Consider the following 21,419-nt stretch of genomic DNA (forward strand, 5'->3'; position numbering starts at 1 on the left):
ATTCATATATAGTGAAGAATTAATGACATGAAGATCTTATTTCAAGAGCAGTATCTTTCAAAACAATTTGTAATAGATATGTAAAAAAAAAAAAGGTAACAATAATGATGAAATAACTTAAGACACTTGAATGTTATGTAGTTATAAACTAAATAGATATTAAATTGTAAAATTTTGATCCAAGTTAAAAAGAAATACTGAAAACCATACTGAAGATTACAGAGACTACATAATTTCCCTCGTGTATCACACACTGCTGTTGGTAAATGTTTATGGAAACCATTAAGGGTGTTTGTCTTGTATTAAATGCTAATAAATGATTAACAGGTTGTTCAAACACTATTTTCAAACTGTAATTTGATCACTTTAAACAGACATACACAAATACATGCAGACTTAAATCGATAGGATCCAAAAATATTTCTTTCCATAAATTCTGTCAACATAACTTGACCCACCAAGGATTATGTAAGACCAAAAATAAGTTTTAAAATCTATATAATAAAACAATAAAACTTTTTCAGTTTTTCCTAATTTTGTTAAAAGAAATGACAGTCAAATGAGATAACCCCAAACCTGAAACAGATGTAATCTAACTTAAATACAAAGGCGCAGTGGTCAATCACAACGCCTGTTGTGACTGACCACTGCGCCTTTGATTTTCATCTTTCCTTCAATCACCCTGCATACTTTTGGGTATCCAGATGGAGAGGATAAGGAACCGACTGAACCGCCTACAGAACAGCACCCGGTGTTGGCTCTATTACCCCTCTCCTAACTTAAATACAGATTCAAAATAAACATTAATTGTCACAGAAAGTCTACAATGCCTTAATAACTACAAAATGCTGCCATTTACATATTTTATGTCAATATCAGCGGTAAATCAATATCTCACACACATATCTCATGGTTTCTTCTGTACCAAAACAGAAACTTTTTTTTATCACCAGGTGTTCTTGAGAAATGCAAATCAAATTCTTTGAAATCCAAACATCTCAACAATCCATGTAGACTGGACATTGTTCTATTCATTCGATTATCATTAACATAACAGTGAATGTCATTATTTTACAGACAGGAAATGTTCCTGTTGGCGTTTAGTCTCTGGGAGCATATCACTGATCACCATTTGGCAGTTTTAATGGACTTGAGAGGTACAGAGGCTGAGTCCTTCTCAGAGGGAAGACTTTTCTGTCCCTGTATCAGTTTTTGGAGATCTTTTAGCTCCTGGTGCTGGGAGACAAGATCTGGACGTTTTGACAATGTCTGTCCAACTATCTCCATTAGCTCATCAAATCTGTACACTTCAGCTTCGGCTCGCCTCCAGTTTTCTTCATATACTTTTAACTGTAAGATCAGATCAAATTAACAACTTGTAATGAAAATTTCCAAAAATCATTTATCTCACTTAATGTAGATGTCTATGGCAACATGTCACAATACTGTTAGCTGGTAAATTAGAACCATTTATAGAAAAATTGTGTTTGCAATTTTTTAAATTTAGAAAGTAAAAATCTGTAATTCTGTCCTGATAAAACCAGAACAGGGTGAAATATGTTGACGAGTGTAGTAAATTGAAGAAACTTGGAAGCTGTTGTGATTGTTTTACTCGGGATTAATTGGTATTAATTGTAATTCAGGCATCATATGATAAAAACAAATCCCTGTTTGTTTATGGTGTAATCAATTTTACATAAACAAGAAAAACTAGAAAATTCAATTTCAATTTCTAGAAAATAATAATCATAACTTGACCCCTACAAGGCCAAGAAAGAATGGAGTAACATGCAAGACTGCTTCAAATTCTAACTGACCCGTCGTGAGGCTTTGTTGCCAAGTTCTTCATAGTATTCATCCTTCTTCAATAACTGATCCCTTAGTTTCTGAATCTGGAAGGAGAAGGTTACAGCTTATCACTAAGAAAATCATACATTTCTTTACCCCACAAACATAATAATTTTTTTCCAATTTGTAGTTGAACTTTTGACCCCAAACAAAATCCCACATTAGGTCTCATACTAAACTAACATTGCATTCAGTTTCAAACTAATTGGTCATCCTTACTCAAGTTATTTTCTGGACAGACACACTATATTCCCCTCCAGTTTAATCGACAGAGTACAAATATGGTAAGAAACAAGCTATTTCAACACTGGTTGATCATTTGTTCTCTGAAAGTTTTCCCTTCTTTTCTCTTCCTTCCCCTGCTTATTCTTAATTTCATGAATTTTGAGAATTCCTCTTAAAAAGCAGCAATTATGATCTTTAAGATGGCCACCTGTCTGCAATTTTGTTTTTCTGATTGATTTCACAATCAAAAGAACACACCTGGGGACCAAGGGGAACCTACAGTATTTTCCAATAAATATCAATCTTTCCATGTAAAAAAAATCCAAGATGGCCACCTGTCAGCCACTTTTTTCCCTGATCAATCAAAAAATCAAACCAGCACCATTTCCAATGGCGGAGAGGGTGACCTTTAACCTTGAACAACAAAATCAGGTGAAGATCTTGGTGGTAAGATGCTATGGTGTGAATATGAACCAAATCTGTTCTGAGGTTCATGAGATATCTTGTACACAAGGTTATTGTATGGACTCAGTGAATACTTAACCTCCAAAGCTAACAGGGAAATATAATATTTCAGAGATGACAAATAATGATAGAAAAAATTCTACACAATGATTACAATAAATAGACCAATGAGTCATACAAAGCATGAAAAATTGTATTGCTGTAGAAAGTGCCACTTATGACCCAGTATGTCTGAGCAATAATACTTCATTAAAAAAATTGCAATGATTGTCAATACACTATTTCAACAAATCAAGGAATGAAATTTTATAATGCCACCCTCAGAATTACAGCCTCACCTTCATTTTTAGACTGAAGACCTCAGCAACACTTGATGCTGTGGAGCCTTCCACATCGCCAGAACTCTCTAGCATCTTCATTCTGCCTACTGCTTCCTTCACCTGGTTACTGAGCACCTGCTTCTCACCCACCAGTGTCCTCAGCTGGGATTTCAACTCCAATAACTCAGACTTTTGGGTCTGCAACAGTAAATGAAATATAATGAAGGAAACAAATACAGTGTGATTTTCTTTACTTAATCTCCAATACTGCATTGTTGTTTAATTTAGCAAGGTTTATATTTCACAATTGTCCCAATTTGGGATAGTTTACAGCAACTAAATATCATGCATGTCTTTCTACTGGTACCAGGTGTTCATGTATACTTGGTATTGCTTGGTAATTTATTTTGCATCAATACCATATACATATATGTTGCAAAATTAAATCCCCTGCAAAACAAAAAGTTCTACCAACTATACAGTACAGCTGTATCTTTGAAAAAATGGAAATATTATATCCCAAGCGAGGAACTGAACAGTTTGAAAAAAATATGGGGCAAATATATAAGTAGAAGTAACAACAATTAAAGAATCACTTTGCAGCATTGAGCCTAGATCATTTGTAAATTTTGGACGAAGGGAACAAATACATCCAGTAAAACAGTAAATACAATACAATAAATTGATTTCCCTTCACCAAACTATAAAAAGGAAAAAATGTTCTTAATGTTTTACAGGATTCCAAATTTTAGGCCTTGCACCTTTGCATTTAAAGGACAACCATGGTAAGTTTGCCTAAGAAATGTTAACTGTATTTAGTCACTGATCTGGTTTCCATAACAAATTTAAATGCTGCCTCATTAAATGATGTCGACGCGATGTCTGGAGAAACCTGAAGTATCCATCCTGACATCAGCTATATTCAGTAATTTATCAATATGACAACAGCTATGTTAAGCAATTGATCAATATGACATAAGCTATATTCAGCTATTTATCTATTTACAATGTTGACGTACACAATGACTTCAGCATTCCTTATGAGTGTCACAACAATTTGTACCGTAACATTTTGCTATATTTATCCCTCTCACATGCCTACCTGTATAAGAGATTCCTGATCAGAAAAACGTTCAAGGTTTTCAGCCATGTTTTCTAGACGTTGTTCCAAAGTCGCAATTGCCTCTCTCTGTTGTACAACTTCCTTATCCTTTCTCACAGCTTCTTGTTCCACAAACTGCAGCTTTTGAATATGCTGCCTCAATTCCTCACTAAAACATCATAGAAAGACCTTTACAACACTCATATACAGGTATATTAAGAAGTATTTCATCTAAATCTTTGTTTTGGCCAGTTGTCTTTGACTGCCTGAAGTAATTATTACACCGAGACATGCAAGTGAATGAGTTATCAACAATTTCTAAAATTACCAAAGCATGAAATCTATGTATTTCACATCTCTTAATGTCAACACTCCAATTGTACTATGATTTCTCAAACCATCACTTTGTTAGCAGTATTTCTAAGCAAATAGAGTTAAACACAACTTAACAGCATGGAAGACAAGTGTATTTTTTGAAAATATACCACATTATATTGATTCAAATTCAAAACTTTTTTGTGCATTTTGTTTTTCAAAAACTGTCATTATCAAATGACCTGTCCAATAACAGTCTGTGAAATTTCTGTCTCCATTCCTGGCATGAATGAAATTTTTCAAAATTTCCCCTCCCTCTAAAGACCAGTCTAAAAGAATGAGTCATTTTAATGTTTTAAAAGAGCTGAAACAGACAACTTGTTTCTAAAGAAATTATCCGATTCTGTAATTAAATTGGTCAAAAAGCTTATACTGTTCAGGCAATTTTATAGTATCTAAATTTTCGGTAATGGATATTTTCTCAATCTCTAGTTTTCATATCATATTTGCTTCAAAATTACACCAATCAAATATGAACCTAAAATGCATAGGCATTTTATGGTCTTCAGAAGACATCAATAAATAAGCATTGATAGAAGCAAACTAAAGACTGCTTCACTTACTTATCAGCATTGACTTCATCAATAGATAGTCGTAATGCTTTCTCCACTATGTTGGCTAGACGTATGATCTCTGTGAAATATTCATGGATGGCGTTGATTTGTTGTGTAATGGTTTCCTTCTCCTTCAGTTGTCCCTGACAGACTTCCCCTTGAGTTTCATTACTTTCCTGCTCAGCACTAATATCACTGACCTTGTCTGAAGGCGATCCAGGCTTTTCATTTCTTATCTCTAATGGACCTGACTGAGGAACTATCAAACTCTGCCCAGTCCTGACCGGTGCAAATGCACTTGAACTTGAGTATCCTAATTTGCTCCTGCTGATGGTGGCAGGGCTTGCCTCAGTACTGCTCTGTAGGGGGTATATTCCTGATATATTTTGGTCTGACTGTGGGCTGTCCTCACCGACTTCATCAGATACATTATCTGTGCTTTCCTCTTCCTCCCTGAATGGTGATGCTTGAGCTGTTTGCTGTCTGGAGGCTGCTAGGAATATCTCGGACAAGAATGACTTCCTAGCTTTACAAGGTCGTTGTTTTCGAACATTCTCACTATCTTCTACAACTGGAATCTCACTAGAATGGTCAACGTTTGAAGGGGCATCCTGTAATCCAAACCAAAACCAAAACGGTGATGATATCATTAGTAAAATATTACCATTTGAGTTTTATCAATTTCAATATCCTTTATGACATCAATCATATAGTATATATACAAGAAAGTAATGTTCCTTTCATATTTAAAGATCAATACCTTCAAAATAAATAAACTCAATTACTAAGAGCATACTTTCATTTTTGAACTCCTAGAAGAATGCTCTCAGTGTGATGAAGAATTTTACCTTCTAAAAAAGCAAAGCGAATACCAAAATTATCTGAAAATCAATCTTTTCTTCAAATACGATAACTAACTAAGCAACCATGGCAATATTTTACATTGTGGTTAAGATAAATTTCGTTAAAAGTTGCAAGAATGAAGTTTATCATTGCCCTGTTTAATGCCCTGTCAACAGTCAGGTTCACTTTGCAGAATTATTAATGTAGTAATGTGTGGTGGCTACCTATAGCTGAACAATATGCTGGAGGCCTATTTCATGCATTCTAGAAAATAATTGGGGTAAAGTGTCTTTCCTTATGACACAACAATTTCAGCTGGATGGGCCATATTTAAGCTTTCTAAGACACAGAAAGTGCCCATGTAGGAACTGTCAAGTCACAGACACAGTTTTCCTAATGTTAATGTAAATAAGTCACTTCCATCCTGTTGTTATGATCAAAATGATGTAGAACATTTACACATTTTACAACACAATATTCTGAAAAGTTTGCCTATAACATTTTTTACATAATTCATCATTATGTTGTTACTGCAAAATTTGAAAACATTTCATCACAATTCATGAATCAAAATATTGATCAATGAACTGTACTAGCCTGCCGAGTGGAGATGCCAACTTTGCGATGAAGTTCCTGCAACAGGGTGTCCATCTTGTTGGTGAGGATAGAGGCCGACTGACTACACTCTCTCAGCTCTTCACCTTGTTCATGTAACATACGTGAGGCATGACTCTTTGTCTCTGACAGTTCATAGGCATTGCTCTGAATTGTCTCCCTGGCAAAATTATAAAAACATCAGATTAGAGAATTTTTAACGATTTGATATTTAACAAAGTGTTAGTGATCTAGACCATCTGTAACAAACATATAAATTACCAAGACCTACCCTTACAAACATATATTTCAGCTTTTAAAAACTATTTTACTTAATTCATTTTTCCAATTTGACTTCTTGATTGTCCACATCCTGTACAACTGAATTCCTTATCAACATTATATAACCTCAACCTTTTTATCAACAACACAACTTGTCATATTGAAATTCTAACAGCAAACTCAAAACTGCCATGATGGTGTCTCAGTGAAAGACTACATATCTAAAGCTGTAAAACTACAAGAAAGATGTACTTACTTAAGCTCTTGGATTGAACTCTGCATCACAGCACAATTGTCCTGAGAAAATAAACAAACAAGATTCATATACCTGCACTGCTTTTCAACTAAAACTTCTGGGTTTTAACAGAGGATTTATGTCCAGCTCAAACTTGTGAACTGAATTTCAGATATCTGAACTTTAATCTACGAACTTTAATCAATAAGACATAGAAATCTTATAAGGCTTGGAGCAGAGTTTTATAAAAGTTCTTAACGAAGTTCAGTACATCCAATTGTTGAACTGAGTTTGGGTCCTGTATTCAAAAAGTATAAACTATCCACGAAGGCTTGAAATTTTCAGTATAATTTATATCTAATCATCGGATGGAGTTAACATCTTGCATTCACTTAAGTCAAGTTGTACCTATATTGTAAAGAATTAAATGAAAGCCATCGTCAATACTCGATACGACCTCTGGAGTATCCAGGATGTGTGTAAGATTACACTTTACTAAGATCCAACCTAGTTGTTTGTACTTTTCATAAATTGGACAGTTGTAATTTCTTTAGTCCTCAAGATCCTCAACAGATTATCAATCTGTATCAATAACTTTACAGGTTTACCACATCTGAGAAAGACTTACCCTGAGTTTCATATTGTCTTGTTGATACTTGTGGAGTTCCATGTTTCTGGTCTCTGCCTCTATCTTGAGCCTATCCAAGGTCTCCAGCTTCTCCGTCATGTACTCACGGATCTCGTATAACTCCTTCTCTGCTTGATCTACATCATCATCATGCGAGTCCAATGTCCGCTGCAGGTTTTCCACAGCTGAGGTTAAGCTAAAAAGATCAGAAAGCATTAAAAACAGGGCAGTCATATGACACTTAGTCATCAATCATTAATAAAAAGCGCTTTGCATTAGTAAATGTCTACCAGACACAAATGCCTCTGCTCCTGTGTAAATCAGTACCATATAGCTGGCTATTTCAGTGGGTTAATCAAGTACCAGAATGACTGAATGAGCCCATGTAAACATAACCTGTTTAATTTGTTTAAAATAAATTTAACTGTTGCAAATGCCCCTGGATAATTTGAAATGAGGCAACTAGTGATGATATCCATATGACAACATTTTTAGTGGCACTTAATATTGCTGATGAAATTTACTTACTTACTTTCGTGATCACAGCCATGCCTCCAGAAAGAGCAAAAATAACTTAAAAAATTACTATCACTATCACTGATTTATAAATATCCATTGAGAATGATAAAGTTAGCTTGACATTAGAACCTTGAGACACCATCTCTTTGGTGGTATTTTCATACATAATCTTTTCTGTTAGTTTAATCAAAATACTAATGACACTGAATTGATTGACAATTTCTACAAGTGACCTTGACCTTTGAATCCAGAAAAACCTCTAACCAAGGTAATGTCATGGAATTTGCATGAACTTTTATCAAATAAGCTAAAAATATGAAGCTGAATGATGACATGGGACACAAGTGAATTGACTGGAGAGCCATAAAAAAATCAACTGAACCTAATTACTACAACCTTTACTGTGTGTGTATCTGGCAATGTTGAAATCAGCTTCCAATGAAATATTGGAAATAACCAAAACTTTCAGTGACAACTTACTGGTCATTCTCACACTGCAGCAGTTGTTCCTTCTCCTTGTAATGCGTTTCAACTTGTGTTAGACTGCAAGAACAACAGAAATGTTGACCTCTAAACTTGATACTATACATAATATTTGTTCATTTTCAGCCAGAAAATCATGACGTAAGCAAAATTCCCTGTGGTCCATTTTCTCCTATTTCTAGTGAAATTTGCTATGAAAAAAAAACTAAAATGAACAGACATAATGTTCTATACATAAGCAAAATTTCCCTATCATCAATCTTATCCTACTTCTAGTGAAACTTGTCATGAAAAAGACTAAGATGAAAGAGGCCACTATAAGTAGATCCCTTCCTCCCTGTTTACAGCATAATACATCAAATTTGAGAACTTAGATCATTCCATTTATAACCCTGGCCTAATCAGGATTCATGTCTATGCTGGTTTGATTATTTGGATCTACTATTTTTCCCTAACTAGTACTTGCAATCTGTTAATGAAGGCCATGTCTATTCTGAAAACTGGAATTGTCTAGCTTATAATTGTATATATCAGTCTTTCTAAAAATGACTTTTTATATTGTCTTTGAACTTTCCAAACAATGTGACAATCTAAATGAACACTTTTGAAGGTGATAACAATTACTGACCATTCAATGTCACAGATTTTTTTGTCATCTTATTGCAGAATTAATACCGGTAGTCATAAAACATTTAATCATCGATATAAACCTTTCATTTGTCTTAAAACTTTATTCAAGCTTTTTCATGAAAATGTTGTTGATTGTCCTTCTCTGTAGACAGGACACCTGTGTTATATATGGCAAAATGCAGGTTATATTAGATTATATTTTACAAGGAGTTTTTTCTAGATAAACAAATGGCCTTTCCCAGCATGTGATAAGATACTTACCGTTTATTGACATTCTCCAGCTCCTGCTCCTTGGCCTCAAGTGAAACTTGCACTCCCTGACGTTCCAGGCAGCTTTCTCTCTCCTTTTCTTCACTCTCTTTCAGTTTATTGATAAGATCTTCCTTGCATAGCTGACAGGCCTCATAAGCTGTGTAAATCCAGAGCACAGGTTAATGGCAGCTAACGATAACTATACAAATCAATATGAATTGTTTTCTGTTTGAAAGAACATTTTTTGTTACTAGTGGGTCCAACTCTACAAACCTTCCTAAGCTGACTTATGTAGATATATATATACATACACACTTCATACTGTATAGTTTGGGACCACTAACAATGTTAACATGATGATGAAGAAGACATATGATAGAAAAATTACATCCTATTACTGGTACAAATAAACTCAATAATATCGATCCACATGACACAATCTTTGACTATTTATCATTCAGTAACAAAACAAAAGAAAGTGATATTGCTGAGATCTGTTTTAAACACCATTTTATTGCTTACCTGTTTTTGTCGTGTTGAGTTCCTCATTCAGAGACTGGACTTGCTTAGATGTGCTGAGGAGGTCAGCAGAAGTACTGTTGTACAACGTCTCAAACTGTAACAGCAAAACACCTGTCACATAACATGCTGTTTACATTTGAAAGGTGTCATTAGAACATGATTGTTGTAAATCCTTCAACAATCAATAAACTTAAAGCAAATATTTACATATACATGTATACCTATACTTCATATGTTCTACTATGCTGAGTAGCTTGTTTGATATACATTTCTTACCTGTACCAAGCTGTTCTTGGACGATTCAAGTGCTGTTTTCATCCCCTCCAAGTCCACTTTTTCTTCCTCGTTCACCTTCTTCTGGTCTGCTACCTCACATTTCTGTAAGAGAGAACCATATGTAGCACCATAAACATTGCATTTAATCATTGACTAGTGAATTTTGTATTAAACAAGTTTTTTGAAACTGAATCTTTTCATTAATAGGGTAATTTTTCAATTTAAAAAAGGAATTCTTTGTTTTTAAAATGACTTAATTAAACATTTGAAGCAAATCATTAACCTATATTTGACTTGAGCCAAAGCTGAAGTGAAAATTAACCACACACTACTCTATGCTATATTAGCGTATAACTATGTCAATTTTTACACTTTACCATATTAGGATGTATGTGTAATAGACAAATTGTCCTTTAATGATAAAAATATTTCCACAAACTTGAGTGCATTCTTTGATACTCTTAATTATGTACCTTTGATAAATGTATGAAAGCTTATAATTATGTTCTGAACAATTATGTATTTTAACATCTACCATGTTTAACTAACAAGAGGAGCCTGTGGAATTAGCCTCAGCTAAATATGTTCTTAAATCTTCATGAAATATAGTCTGTTATTATTATTATTACACTACCTTATGTACCTGTTGTGGCTAATAGATTCATATCTGTATCGAACACAGAGAAAAAATACCCCCGACCAAGCCTTACTTTAAATCAGGGCTTCTATTGCTGTTATACAGTATACAGACTATGGTCTATTTACCTCCTTGTCAATGTTCCTTTTCATTGTCAGTAGTTTGTCGGCAGCTGTCTTCACTTTCAGGAAATTCTCATTGACCACCTCTTGTACCTTAGCCTGCATTTCGTGCAAAGGACCATACATACAGATCATTGTATTTGATAACTTCTACATAGATAGCAATATTCCTAGGTCTTTCCGTTCCAATAAAAAAAATAGTTCACAAAACCCTGAATAGGTCAAAGCAAATAAATATAGCCCTGATCACTGTATTTATGATCATCATGGTGAGCCAGAAATGAAGTTGGATGATTGAGGACATTGTTGGGTTATGTAGGGATAGACATCTTTATTCCCTGATGGATTAAAACACATTTTCAAGACAAAACATATAATAGCAAATAGACTATTGTCTTATTAACCCTTAATATATCTACTGCTTTCATAAAGTTCATGACCTTTTAAAGCTTATTCTCCTATCAGATTAATTTGATTACCTCTGTTTATATATGATTATCAGTGATAACAGTATATACCTGTAGAATCTCAGCTATTTTGAGACTTTCAGCCAGCTCTGTGTACTCTGAAAGTTCTGTCTGGAGCTCCTGTATAAGGCCATGTGCAGTGCGAAGCTGTCCAGTACAGTCGCGGCGCTCTAACTCCAGCTCAAGGTCCCGCACCTGATTAATATGGGCTTGTCGTGTCAGAGCTTGTTCTGTCAACAGGCTTTCACATCGCTGTTTCATCAGCTCGAGATCTGATTCGGATTGTGCTTCAGCAGTCTGAAGCCTTGATTCCATGTCGCACAACTTTTGTCTTAGTTTAGAAATATCATCATTCTTCTCCTCAATGCTTCCAAGAAGAACTTCATTTTTGTTCTGAAAGTAGCACTTTTTGTATTTTTTACAATGCAGATAATTTTCATATAACTGCAATTGTTGTTTGTCACTTTCTGTATCTCTATTAATTAAAGAAAATACTACCACACTTATTATGTCAATCATTCTCATTACATGTAATCTATATACAACACCAGGATATTTAGATAATTGATGGAGACCAATTCATTATCTTACACACTTTCTTCAATAACTGTTAAACCCTGTGACAAGTCACTCTTTTAATGAAAATCACATCCAATGAATAGCACAGTATGTCTAGTACTATAAATACCTTGAGACCCTGATTTTGCTCCTGCTGCACAGCAATAATTTCCTTGGCTTGTTCCAGCTCAGATGTGAGACTGGTAATTGTCTCCTTTTGGTCAACAACTTCATTCTGTTTTGTGGACAGCTCCGTCTGTACTCCAGTCATGTCTGTGCGAAGTTCGCCTAATGTCTCCTGCATCTGCTCGAGCTGTCCTTTCAGTCTGTAGTTCAGCAAGTCACAGTTAATCATTAGTTTTTTTATATCATTTATCAGCATACCAAGGTACTTAAGAATAAGTCTTCTATAAAATTCATTAAATAGGAAATTCTAATCATCTGAATGCATTAACATTAAAATATGTCAGTTTTCTCATCAGTTAAATGAATTAAATGCAAGCTATCTTATTCAATTTGTATCAGGTTACTCCAGAGGACAATCACATGAGAGCAGGAAGGCACTTTCCTTCTGTTTCCAAACACATAGCATATACGATCCCCATGCCGAAAACAATAGGTGAGACTACTAAGGTAAAAAAATCTCTAAGGATAGCATTGTGATAGTAAAATTACTATTGTGATACTCAATGACTATTGTGATACTATCAGAACAGTTTTTTTACTATTAAATCATGTTTATCTAACCCAGAAATAAAGGTCACCAAACAATTAAATTTGTCAGAATGCTCAATTTAGCAAATATTATAGCTGAAAAAATTATCGTCATGACAGGTATTGAGTTGAAAATATGCTATTAACCTATTGCTTTCGACAGAACTCTATCGCAATACATTGGCAAGTTGATTATTGTCACACCACTAGAAGATAAGTCAATGACTCCAATTAAGGCAATTACTCCAAGTTTGTGAACTATATTATGTATTTGCTACATTGGAGTAAAGTTTTACTAAATTCTTGGTACCTGGCAACAAGTTGAGAAACAGAGTTTGTCATCTATCTAATAGTTATAAGGTACAGGAATTCCACCCATGGCCTTGTACATTGAAGTAAGAATAATGTTGGTTTTAATTAGTTGTAGAAATGCCTGTCTGACCATGCCCATGTTGTTGTATGAATCTGCCAGCAAATAAATGATAACTTTTTCATGCTAACTTACTGCTCTTTTTCCTCTGTCAATTTGTCTGTGTCAGCAGCATAACGAGTCTGCATTTCCTTTAAATCAGCTTCACTGTTCTCATAGGCTGTTAATAAAAGAATTAAGGATTATACATACATTCTTTTACACTATTCACTAAATCTGCATGGCTAGATGGTGACACAGCCTTTAACCAATAACCTTCATTACCAGATCTTGTTCTCAGCATGTAGCTTTCCTTGATACAGTAACACAGAAATCCTTTTTTTATTGTTTCTTAATGTCCTATTAACAGCCAGGGTCATTTAATGATATATCAGGTTTGGGTGGTGGAGGAAAACTGAAGTTCCAGGAGAAAAACCACCGACCTACTGCCAGTACCTGGCGATTGCTCCACATAGGCCTCCAATCCTTGACATAGAGGTGGAGGGCTAGTGATAAAGACAATATGATGCCTTAACCAGTCAACCACTGCCAAGTCTAAACTTTAATTCCTGTAATTCATTGTTTCTTTGACCATTCTCATATATCTTACCCACAGAGAATCCTGAAGGGACTAAGGGAGACTTGAAAACTGAAACTGACATCACCATTTTTCCATTTTCTCTTAATCTTTCATTGGATTGCAAAAGTTATTTTTAACATTGACTAAAAATTGCTGAAAATGGGATGAGAGTGTGTGTATGTGAAGGGTTTTTCATTCTTGCCTAAACCCATGACTCGAATTGAACAGTGTAACATCTGAAGCCTAGTGTTTTGGCAACCATATGTAGAACATACTGCCTTAAAACCTGGCTTCAGCAATTGCCCCTTTCTTTATTAACCCTGTTGTTTATTCATTTTAAGATGCCTCTGTGTACTCTCATGTATCCTCCTGAAACCTGAAGGATGAAATACATCTTACCCAGCTCACATTAACTTACTGGGCATGATCTTGTAACCAGTGGGTTGTAGGATTTCTCAAAATTTTCCAGCATACTAGCTAGCATCCCATATACAATACAATTATTTTCAGTATGTTATTATCTAATCATACTAATTATTTTAATGTCAATTTAGAAACATTTATAATTAACCACAAGACATCAGTGAAGCTTGTGATTACTAACCTCTTTTTACTGACACAAGCTCACTACTGTTAACTTGAATTTGGCTTTTTGAAATGGTAAGTTCTGCTGATGTGGTCTTGTATAAGGCTTCCATCTAAAAAAAACCAAACATAAACATTTTTTAAATAAGTTTATGAACTATACAGTATGGTGGCATTAAGGTTATTACTGGAACACAACTTTTGAGACAATTTTTTTTTGAAAAATCTATTTCATTAAATTGACATGACTTTTGCCCAAATTTACAACAACTTGTCGCGGTAGTTATCAAGACATGTCAAGTTAAATCATATTGTCAACATCCAAGATAATTTAAGTTGGTTTGTTACGAAAAAAGAATATGAAATTGACAAAAAGTTGCTTAAATCTTGAATCTCCATCTGTTTTGCTTGAAAATTTTGGTTAAACCAAGAAAATTTGATTTATCATAAATAACATTCTTACAATAATTTAGTGGTATACTTAAATGTAGAAATTTCACACTGTAAAGCATTACATTGACCTATGAATGTGCTAAATGCAGTCTCTGTATATCACGTTCAATGGTAGATAATTTGTAGCTCTGCTAATTCATCTTTTTCATTTTCATCTAAAAATTTCATAACAAGCAAAAATCTTAATGCACCAAAACAAGCACATTTACAGTACTATATATCACAATTATATCCTCTAAACATATCAAGGTGAGTCAGGAAAATGTTTTGAAAACTGTTGTACCTGTGCTAGGCTATCTCGTGATGTCTCTAACATCTTCTCCATACATTCATATTTCTCCAGAACCTCCCTTTTTTCATGGCAATTACGCTTCATTTGAATGTCATTTGCCTCCATCTTTTCCTTTATCTCATGTGCCTTAAAAACAAACATGACTTCAATTTCAATTTTGTAGATGCCACCTTATTTTAAATTAGTTGAAAGTGATGTCACATAAAATCAATATTGGAGCATTTAAAATAACTACTCTCTTTGATTTTATCTGGATCATTTTTCAGTTCAGAATGTAGGATTTTGCTTAAATTCTACTGGTTATATGTAAATATATGTTAATTACAGAGAACTAATTCTTCAAACTTAAAACTGGGAAACCCGTCAAACCCTGACACAATATACTGACAGTTTAAAAAGTCTGAAATTATGAAAATTTAGGGTATTGTGTTTCTTTTGTTAGGCCTATCACCCCATTCACGGATCCCCGTGTGGCAGCTGGTTGCTATACCTCTCTGAACAACAAATAGAATGCCCATCTCAATTAGGGTAAAGTTAACTGCCCCGAAAGGACATCACCACAACAGCATAGAATGGTTGTGATCTCAGCTTCATGATAAACAATCTGGAGTAGGAAACAAATTTACAGCCTGGCTCTTCACATGTGGTTGAAAAAATGCTGTATAAACCACTGACAAATATGATCAGGTAAAATTTCAACATATTACAAATGCAAGAAAACATTTATTCAAAACCTTTAAAGTGAGTTAAAATGCAAGATATATCAAGTCCAAAACATGGTAGAATTTGGAGAAAAAAAAAGCAATGATTTAAACCTAAAGATGCTGTATATGCCAATATTGGAGGTGAAGGATATAAGAATCATACACACTTTAGTAACTTACTCCAAAAGTTTTACAGTTTTAAGGTGGGATATATATGAAGAAACAGCATTAGCTCACCATTACTTGTAACAGGTGACCAGTGAGCTAAAACGCTATAAAACTGAATTGTGATCCTCCGGGTAACAAAGTTAAAAGTTGTCTGGTTTCAGTAGTAACATTGTTTCTGGTGTACTGGACAGTACTGTTTTATGGGTACCGGAGTTATCCCTTACGTCCTTACCTGTTGCTCTGTCTGAGCCTGAAGATAGGTCAATCTTTTAGCCGCTGCCTTCACCTTACAGTAGTTTTCTGATATATTCTCTAATATCATCACCTGGGAGCCAAATTAAAAAAAAAATAATAATATCTGATATGAGAATTACTGGTACCATGCATTGAGCTAGAAGGATAATCTCTATAGTTTAGATTATAAAGCTTGAAAGCTGATGGTGACCAGTTCTTAACAGTATGTGTAAATTTCAAGTCAAAGTTGATGTTGAATCCCAACATAGTTTTAGCCTTTCAGCCAGGCCAAATATATGAGCTATTGACACTGACTCAAGACATACCTGAAGTCTCTCTGCCAGGTCGACACTGTCAGTCAGCTCTGTGTACTCGGCTAGTTCTATCCTAAGTTGCTGTATCAGAGAGTTGGCACTCTGTAACTGGTGGTCCCGATCTGCTTTAGTTGTCTGGTTTATAAATCCAGTAATCTGATAAATAACAAGATCAATATCCATAAAGTAAACAGTGTGATAACGAACATCTCTCTACATATAGTAAACAAATCAGTACAATTTATGTCTCCATACTTCAAAATGAACCAATGATAACAAATGCTATGTCAGGGATTTCCCCTAACAAAAAAAAAAAAAAAAAAAACCAAACACTTCAATTAGACTCCTTAAATTGACAAAGGACACTCAAAATTAATAAAGCTGAACCCTATTTCATATATGGGGTAAGAGGCAATCACAACAAGCTCAGGACTGTGAAATTGTTTATTATTCTTCGTCTACCGGTTTCACCCATAACATGGGATTCTTCAGGACAATGTTTGTGTAAAATCAACCCCTAAAGTACTAAAAATGTGGTGGTCTGTACATTGTTACTTATGATGTTATGTTATGTTATATTCTTGCCTAGGAAGCCTGAAAAGACATGCGAATAAGGTCTATGGATCTACAAAAACTTGGTACAAATGCAAAATATGCAAACGGTTGTACAGACACATAGAAACGTACAAACAGCACCTACAGCAACAACACCCTGGGTACACTGTAGAGCCGGAAGTCTCCGAGGACACTACGGAACAGGATGCCCATAAACCAGGTAACAAATGTTCTTTTGAAGTACTAACAAAAACTCAGTTGGAACATGTAAAATTCTGCACTTAACCAGCAGAACAGTTAGGGTCAAGAACTTTAGACCTGTATTGGATATGGCCATAGATCTACTCAAGAAGGATTTGGAACTCTCCGATGATGATACGTGTAGCACAGCATCAACACCCAGCAAATCAGAGAAGGACTTTGTTGATTACAATGCATTACATTACCAATCAGCTTCAGACTCCACAGTGTGTCAAGATGAACGGTGTTAATTTTTCTGATCTAGTAGTTAATATTTCATCTTATATGTTCCAATTTTGCAGATTACTTTCAAGACAATAGTAACGTATATAACAGATAATTTAATCTAACAGCATGGACATTTCATATATTAAGTGATAGCAATAACCGGACGACACCACTTGAGGTCCTTCAGGAATTTCGAGTTATCGTTATTTGAACTATACTCATAACGTCATAAGTAACAATGTATAGAACACCACATTTTTAGTACTTTAGGGGTTGATTTTACACAAACGTTGTCCTGAAGAAGCCTGTATGCTACGGATGAAACTGGTAGACGAAGAATAATAAATAACAATTTCAGAGTTCTGAGCTTGTTGCGATTGCCTCTTACCCCTTAGTTCTTTATTACTCTTCAATCGCCCTGCATACCTGGAGGTATCCAAGCAAGGGACCACGGAACCTACTCTAACTTTACTAGAAGTATGGCGTTGGCTCTACATCCTTTCTGATGTTTCTGCTATTTGATATATGATGCGAGTCCTTGGACTCTTACACATCATAAATATGAGAGTCGCAGGGAAAACCCTATTATGACATGAATATTTCACCAACATACGTACAATGTATACTGGGTTTTTTCTTTGTCCAAATTACGTAGCAGACCAGTGAAAAATGCCTATGCAAAAAAAATCTATATATTATTAAGATAAAAATTTACCTGTTCTAATTGTACATCAGCAGCACACTTGCTCACAATGCCATTGACATAGAGAGAGACTTGCTCCTCCAAGATATCACTGTCCATCTGGTCGCAGCGGAGACATGGACAACCATCTGCCTGAGTTCCACAACTGGCATTTTCTATGGGGTCAAACTGAGTCCCACAAGATGTACTTTCTATAGGGTCAAATTGAGTTCCACAGTTGTTGCTTTCTACAGAGTCAGTCTGAGTATCAAAACTGTTGCTTTCTACAGGGTTGGTTTGAATACCACAAGATGTACTTTCTATAGGGTCAAACTGAGTACCACTGCTGCTGGTTTCAACAGGGTCAGCTTGAATACCACAGCTGTTGTTTTCAACAGGGTCAGACTGAACACCACAATTACTGCTTTCCACAGGGTCAACCTGAGTCCCACAACTGCTGTGTTGTACAAGGTCAGTCTGAACATTACAACTGTTCTTTTCTATTGAATTAGCTGGTGTTGCACAGTTCACAGTATCATCTGCAGTCTTCACCAAGTTCTGGAGATTAGCTATGGTCTTCTCCTTTTCTGCGATCTGGTTTTCATATTGCTATGATAAGAGAAAAATCATTTTGCTATCAAAATCAGTTTGTGTTAGATCTATTTCAAAGCAGAAGCTTCATAAATACCTTGAAGCCTGCATACCCCTTAAATGAAACAATACAGAATAAGATTAGATTATGGTTACCTAATTCTAGTATGTGTCATACAAGTATATATTGCTATCCTATAATCCAGTCAAAGTCTAAACCTATTTTAGAATCACAATCAAAGTAAAGGGTCAGAGGACACAAATGACAAGAACCCTGTTTTAGTTAAATAATTACCTCATTTGAAATCTCTCCTCTTTCAACACAGAGAGACATCAGGGTCAATGAGTAGCTGTGACCTCATTTCAGTTAACATACTGGTACTGCCAAAAACCCTCGAAAGAAGCCCTGCAGTCTGATATTGACTTTCAACAGTCATGCACAATAAATGAAGTTTGACCCATCAAAGTGTACAGTAATCACACTCCACATCACCTTTAATACTATATTAATTGGATGGGAAACAATCTAATCATTACCATTGACTCCTTTAAGTCCTGATCATTCTTAATTTTTTCTGTTCTATTTGGTGAACATTTACAAAAGTATCAAACACTGTTAAATAAGGAGAATACAAGTACAGCAATAATGAGTAGACTTCAAAATGTATCCACCTGTTTGGCCTTAGCAATGACTTCATCCACCTTCTTACACACAAGTGAGTTGAGGAGCACATCATCAGTGTCGGATTGCACTTTGTCTTGGTACACTAACAAGGATGGACGAACCCTAAACAATTAATATGTATACAAGTATTTAGATAAGGGGTCAACAACAGCTTTTGCAGTAGTAAATATGTTCTCTGAAAAATAAGAATTGATTTTAGTGGCAGAAGCTAGGATGATTTTCAAATCAAAGTCATATTTCTAAATTAAGAAATCCAAATAGTATCTTTTAGATGTTAAGATCTAATTGAAAAAGTGCGATACACTCCTTTTTTAGTAGAAAATTATCTGTCAGAATTATGAGATAATTATTATTTGTAATCTTTAAGAGAGGTTGAGGTTAGTCTAAGCTTACCTAGCTGCTTTGCGACCTGGAGTTTTCAGTGTAGGTGTAATCTGGCTGTAGTAGGCTTTTTTGGTACTTCTCTTTAAAGCTACATTGTCAACACTCTGAAGTGGGGTTCTACAAACAATAGGGGAGGCATTCGAAGTGTTGACTACAACCTGCAACAAACAGAAAAGTCCTTTGATCAAACTGTTTAAAAAAAACATACAACTGTATTCTTAAAATGGATATTCCAGAGGAAAAAAAAAGAGCTTCTGATCATAAACTCTTTGTTGAAAATTGTTCATTTTTTTTGCGTTTCAAATCAAAGTTGACTGGCACAGACAAAATTTTGGATTGGACATAAACAATGTTAAGTATTGTAGTATTTATAGAAAACATGGGGCAAAGCCACTTTTTGCCGGGTTGCGGGATGAGTGCAATGTTATATATCATGCTCAAAACAATGTTTCAGCCAATCAGAGGCTATTAGGCTCAAAACAACATCTCAACCAATGAGAGGCAAAAGGTTGCCATCGTGGATTTTCTACACCAGACTGTTGAAAATGACTAAGTTCCAAAGCCCGGAAAATCAAGAAAAAACGTCCAGAATCCTAAGTTAATAGGTGCACATCTTCAACATATATATAAACATCCTACAAACTTTCAAGCTTTTACGTCAAAAACTCTAGGAGGAGTTGATTCTACAAAACTGGTACCCAATTTTCCTGCCAAACTGCGGAAAATGATTAAGTTCCAAAGCGCGGAAAATCCAGGAAAATGTATGGAATAAATCCATAATATGAGGTGCACATCTTCAACATATATGTAAACATCCTACAAAGTTTCAAGCTTCTATGTCACAAAGTCTAGGAAATGTTGATTCTACAAAACTGGTACCCCTTTTCCCCGCCCGCCCGACATTCACCAAACTATACCCCGGATTTGCACTATGTGCAACCAGGCCAAAAATTACATGAGCTATCAATGGAAATTGTACAGTCTGAATCTGCTTTACGTCTGGTTGAGTCTCATGTACACTACTGTAAAATACACTGTAGTTGTTTATCTTGTTACATAAATCAGGAGAGAATTTTCTGCTTACATTAGAAACATGCCAAAGTAAACTTATCTGATCATGAGTTGTAATAGAAATTTCATAATCTTCAAACAGCAGCAGTTTAGAATGCATTCTAATCAGAAAATGCTGTTGTCATAAACAGAAAGTTCATATTAAAGAACTTTGATATAACAACATTGTAATTAATAATGCTGATCTATACTAACCTTTTCAAAAGAGGCCATCAACCTGTTTTCTTTGTTTTCAAACTCCATTGTAATCAGAAGTTACTACTAATATAATGTCAACTTGGCTAGCTACATGCTCTCTGTGACAAACATCTGAAAGAAAATTAAAAAAATAAATTCAATGATTCAAAGTCCTTTTAAGCTTTCATTGGACATGAATGAAAAAAAAACTCCTAGGAATATGTATATCAATGACAATAATGCTTAAGGATAACTTCGATTGATAACAACATGTGAAACTTTAACAACAAAGCCATTTAAAACAGAACCATTGTCGATAATGACACTTCATATCTGTGCAAAATAGTCACATTAAAAAAATCTAGGGGGAGGGGGAAAGGGTGTGCAAGGAGAAGGGTGTGACTGATTTGTAATAA

General features: G+C 34.9%; 1 protein-coding gene across 1 annotated transcript; it reads right to left on the reverse strand.

Annotated features, from left to right (window-relative positions):
• Positions 1-1,125: 1,125 nt before the first annotated feature.
• Positions 1,126-21,069, reverse strand: LOC132554347 (uncharacterized). The gene is made up of 24 exons (XM_060218654.1): positions 21,022-21,069; positions 19,765-19,913; positions 19,359-19,473; positions 18,129-18,704; positions 16,403-16,546; positions 16,075-16,167; positions 14,962-15,096; positions 14,245-14,338; positions 13,157-13,241; positions 12,068-12,263; positions 11,431-11,772; positions 10,919-11,011; positions 10,154-10,255; positions 9,878-9,971; positions 9,365-9,512; positions 8,471-8,533; positions 7,472-7,667; positions 6,865-6,905; positions 6,330-6,507; positions 4,899-5,500; positions 3,961-4,129; positions 2,877-3,056; positions 1,818-1,892; positions 1,126-1,350 (listed from the first exon to the last, which is right to left on the reverse strand). Exons 1-24 carry the CDS (start codon positions 21,067-21,069, stop codon positions 1,126-1,128), a joined length of 4,143 nt encoding a protein of 1,380 aa, XP_060074637.1.
• Positions 21,070-21,419: the final 350 nt, after the last annotated feature.

The sequence above is a fragment of the Ylistrum balloti genome, unplaced genomic scaffold (genome assembly GCF_031769215.1).
Source record: "Ylistrum balloti isolate Yb309-2 unplaced genomic scaffold, AGI_CSIRO_Ybal_v1 Utg370392, whole genome shotgun sequence".
NCBI classification, from domain to species: Eukaryota; Metazoa; Mollusca; class Bivalvia; order Pectinida; family Pectinidae; genus Ylistrum; species Ylistrum balloti.